Source organism: Natator depressus, chromosome 6 (assembly GCF_965152275.1).
Source record: "Natator depressus isolate rNatDep1 chromosome 6, rNatDep2.hap1, whole genome shotgun sequence".
Lineage (NCBI taxonomy): Eukaryota > Metazoa > Chordata > Testudines > Cheloniidae > Natator > Natator depressus.
In genome coordinates this window covers 12,234,743-12,238,627 of record NC_134239.1, presented here as the reverse complement: position 1 = coordinate 12,238,627, position 3,885 = coordinate 12,234,743, and the positions used below count along the sequence as shown (strand labels likewise).

Sequence of the window (3,885 nt, the reverse complement as noted above, 5' to 3'; positions counted from 1 at the left end):
CATTCTTTTTGAATGCTTGTGGCTGTCAATCTATCTTGGGGCTGTATACCTATATTTGGTAAAAATTACAGTAGAAATTTGCCTTTGAGAAGGATTTCATACAAGCTAGTATAGTACCTAAATAAAGGCACCTAGTGGGATTTTCAAAGTATTCATAGAATCATAGAATACCAGGGTTGGAAGGGACCTCAGGAAGTCATCTAGTCCAACCCCCTGCTCAAAGCAGGACCAAACCCCAACTTTTGCCACAAATGGCCCCCTTGAGGATTGAACTCACACCCTTGATTTAGCAGGTCAATGCTCAAACCACTGAGCTATCCCAAAGTATCAAGGTGCTTTCAACCTTTACACATCTGGCCTGTGTTGAATATTTGGGAACCGACTTCTGCACACAAATGGTGAGGTGAAAAAGCTGGAGGGTGCTCGATAGGGAGGCAACAGTTGACAAAGGCAATCCCCATTGGTAGCTCAAAGGAAACGGAAAAAGTTTGGACACCAAGCTAGGAAATCACTCAGCCTGGATGTCATATGATCGCCAAGAATAACCCCAGGTATTAAAAAAAGAGGAAGAAAAAAAGGAACAAAAATGTAGAACGAGACAGGAATGATGCAAGGCAAGCCGGAAGCGCTGCACTAGAAACACCGTGATTGCATGGGGCACGGCTCGGCAGGGACTCCAGCGGCACAGGGGGGCCGAAGGAGCAGGATGAGGGGCTCAGGGCAGTAAAAAGCACGTTCTCTGGATCGGCGTGAAGCCGCAGGGACGGGGTCACAGTCAGAGCCGCGGCTAGGACAGACCTGCGCTGAGGTTCTGCAGACCCGGAAACTGAGTGGGGAGTTTTAAATGTCTGACAAGGGTATTTTTTTTTGGAGGGGGCACACACTATGTCACTGACTCAAGTCTCCTTGAGCAGCTCAATGCACTGGCCAGGCAGGTGCCTTTAAGAACCGAGCCCTGGGAAGCGGGTTGGGAGCTGCGCGCTCCCACCCCAGCAGCAAATTCCGCCCCGCTGGCTGGGGGCGGGGCCTGTCCCTCTGCTTTTAAGGCACCGGAGGGGCGGGTGACTCAGCACTTTCCAGGCTCTGTGTAACCAGGGCAGGACCTGTCCGGCTCCGCAGCTGCAGAGAGCGAGCGAGACCAAGAGTGAGTCCGGGCGAGGGGCCCTGGTGCGCCCCCTCCCCCCCCCCCCCCGCCGCGTCCCAGACCCCGCTAACTCCGCTCCCTTCTCTGTTCTCTCCGCAGTGCCCGGGCCCTTCACCATCACCTACTTCCCCGTGCGCGGTGAGTGATTGGGGGGGTGCCCCCAGATCCTGACCGGCACTCCCGACCCCCAGCCCCCGCTAGCCCGGCCCTGGGCTCCCCCAACAACCCCCGTCCCCTCAGGGGGTGTCTGTTCTGCCCGGCCTGTGCCCTGCGGGGGCTGGGCAGCGAGGGGGGCGTGGGGCAGGGGTGCCCATGGCCGCGGGGGCTGGGTGGCGAGGAGCATGCCCGTGCCCGGGGGGAGCTGCGGGAGGGGGGCCGGCGGGGCCCGCCCGTGCCCGTGCCCGTGCCCGTGCCCGGGGGGAGCTGCGGGAGGGGGGCCGGCGGGGCCCGCCCGTGCCCGGGGGCAGCGAGTGAGGGTCTGCCCGTCCCGTGGCGCAGGGCGCTGCGAGGCCATGCGGATGCTGCTGGCCGACCAGGGGCAGGAGTGGCAGGAGGACGTGGTGACCATTGATCTGTGGCAGAAGGGAGAGCTCAAGAAATCCTGTGTGAGTGAAACCCCTGCGGGGGGGGGCTGGCACTGAGTGGCGGGGGGTCCCTGAGCGGAGTGGGCGAGGTGGGGGGAGTGACCCTGCGGGGGAGAGGGGATCCCCTGCCGGGGGAGTGACCCTGTGGGGTGGGAGGAATCCTGGGGGGGGGCATCTCAGGGGAGATTGGGGACATGACCCCATGGGGTGGGGAGAGGGTGGGTGTGGGGGAACCCTTGGGGGAGATGGGGGGGCATGACCTGGGGTGGGTTGAAGAGGGGGATTGGGCACTGGTTCAGAGTGCCCTCCCCCAATGGCTTTCTGGCCCATCTTGCTGTTGCCCCACTGAGGTGGCTGCTCTGCCCCATGTCCCCGTGTGTGTGTTTCCCATGGCCTCACCCTGTTGGCCCAATCTGGGGCTTGTGACTCCTCACCTTGTGCTCCTTGCAGCTGTTTGGGCAGCTGCCCAAGTTTCAGGATGGAGACTTAACCCTGTACCAGTCCAACGCCATCCTGCGGCACCTGGCCAGGACCTATGGTACGGCTGGGGGAGGGAGGGGCTGGGCAGCTGCGGGGGGGGAGGGGGGGTTGGGTGTAGGGGGGGGCTCCCAGTGCTGACCACGGCTCTCCTCTGGCAGTGCTATGTGGGAAGGAGCTTGGGGAGGCTGGGCGGGGTGTAGGGAGCAGGTGTAGGGTGGGGGGAAGGTCTCTCCCTGCTGAGGGCAGCTTTCACTCTGGCAGGGCTATACGGAAAGGACCAGCGGGAGGCGGGGTTGCTGGACATGGTGAATGATGGAGTGGAAGATCTGCGCCTCAAATACGTCCAGCTCATCTACCAGAACTACGTGAGCCAAGGGCAGAGTCTGTGTCGGGGGAGGTGGGGGCGCAGGGGGGCAGCTCCAGCACTGAGAGAGAGGTCTGGTCGGGGTGGGTTGGGTGTGGCTCCAGCACTTGGAGGCAGGAGTGGGCCCCAGTGCAGTGAGGGCAGGATTGACTTTGGTGCTAGGATGGGGAGCAAGGGGGTGGGCCCATCGTTGGGGACAGGCCCCATTGTGGTGCAGGTGGGTCCGGTGCTAGGACAAGTCAGGGTGAGGGGTGGGTTTAGCTGGGGGTGGACCTTGTCATGTTGGGGATGGGTACAGCAGTAGGACAGGTTGTGGTGGGAGTGGGCTCCTGGGGAGGCGGCTGGGCCCTGACTCCTATCTCCCACAGGAGAGCGGGAAGGCGGCCTATGTGGAGGCACTGCCAGGGCATCTGCGCCCCTTTGAGACCCTACTGTCCCAGAACCGCGCTGGCCAGGCCTTCATTGTTGGAGATAAGGTGAGTGTGTTGGGGTGGGGGCGCTGTCTCCCCACTCTTACCCCAGCCACTTTAGGGGGGCATCTGTCCATCAGTCTCCTCCTCAGGTGACCAGGGTCTCATTGTCCCTGGCCCCAAAACAGATGGGTCTCATCAGCTGCCCGGGGGCATGGCCATGGGCTGACTCCACCCCCTCTCCCCAGATCTCTTTTGCAGACTATAACCTGGTGGAACTGGTGCGGAACCACCTGGTGCTAGCACCTGGCTGCCTGGCCTCCTGCCCTCTGCTGGCCGCTTATGTGGAGCGGGTGAGTGCCCGGCCCCGCCTGCACACCTACCTGCAGTCGGCTGCCCACCGCGACCGGCCTATCAACGGCAACGGCAAGCAGTGACCCCATGGACGGACGGAGGGGGCACTCCCGTGGCACAATAAACAGCTACCAGACCAGGCCCCTTTGTGTTGTTGTTCTGGGGCACGGTGGGCAGGGGAACTTGGTGCTTAACGCACGAGAGAGGAAACCTGTTTCCAGTCCCAGAAGCAGCCCCCCCCCCCCCACAGCTCCAGCAGGTGCCCGCTGCCCAGAACTCGAGGACCGTGCCAGGAGCTGGGTCCCGTGGGGCTGCTGTTTTGTGCAGCTGGGGGGCAGGAGTTGGGCAGTGTTAGCCAGGCACACGGGCTACCTCCTCACAGGGCCCTAGTGCTACTCAATTTGGTGGCTATACCCAAGATGGGGCATTCCCAGGGGGGAGATACAGCCACCTCTGGGGTGGAATAGGCAGGAGCCACAGGGGGTAGTGCCCTGACCCAGAGTGGTGCCCACAATATGCGCTGCATTTATCCTGCCCTGTTCCATCAGG

The 3,885-nt window shown here is 62.1% G+C and overlaps 1 protein-coding gene across 1 annotated transcript; it reads left to right on the top strand.

The window, feature by feature from the left end:
* The first annotated feature begins 1,026 nt into the window (after positions 1-1,026).
* GSTP1 (glutathione S-transferase pi 1) lies at positions 1,027-3,477 on the top strand. Its single transcript, XM_074956819.1, has 7 exons — positions 1,027-1,144; positions 1,244-1,282; positions 1,643-1,749; positions 2,179-2,266; positions 2,470-2,573; positions 2,941-3,048; positions 3,231-3,477. Coding segments are annotated over exons 1-7 (636 nt in total). The 5' UTR covers positions 1,027-1,143; the 3' UTR covers positions 3,420-3,477.
* The last annotated feature ends 408 nt before the right edge of the window (positions 3,478-3,885 follow it).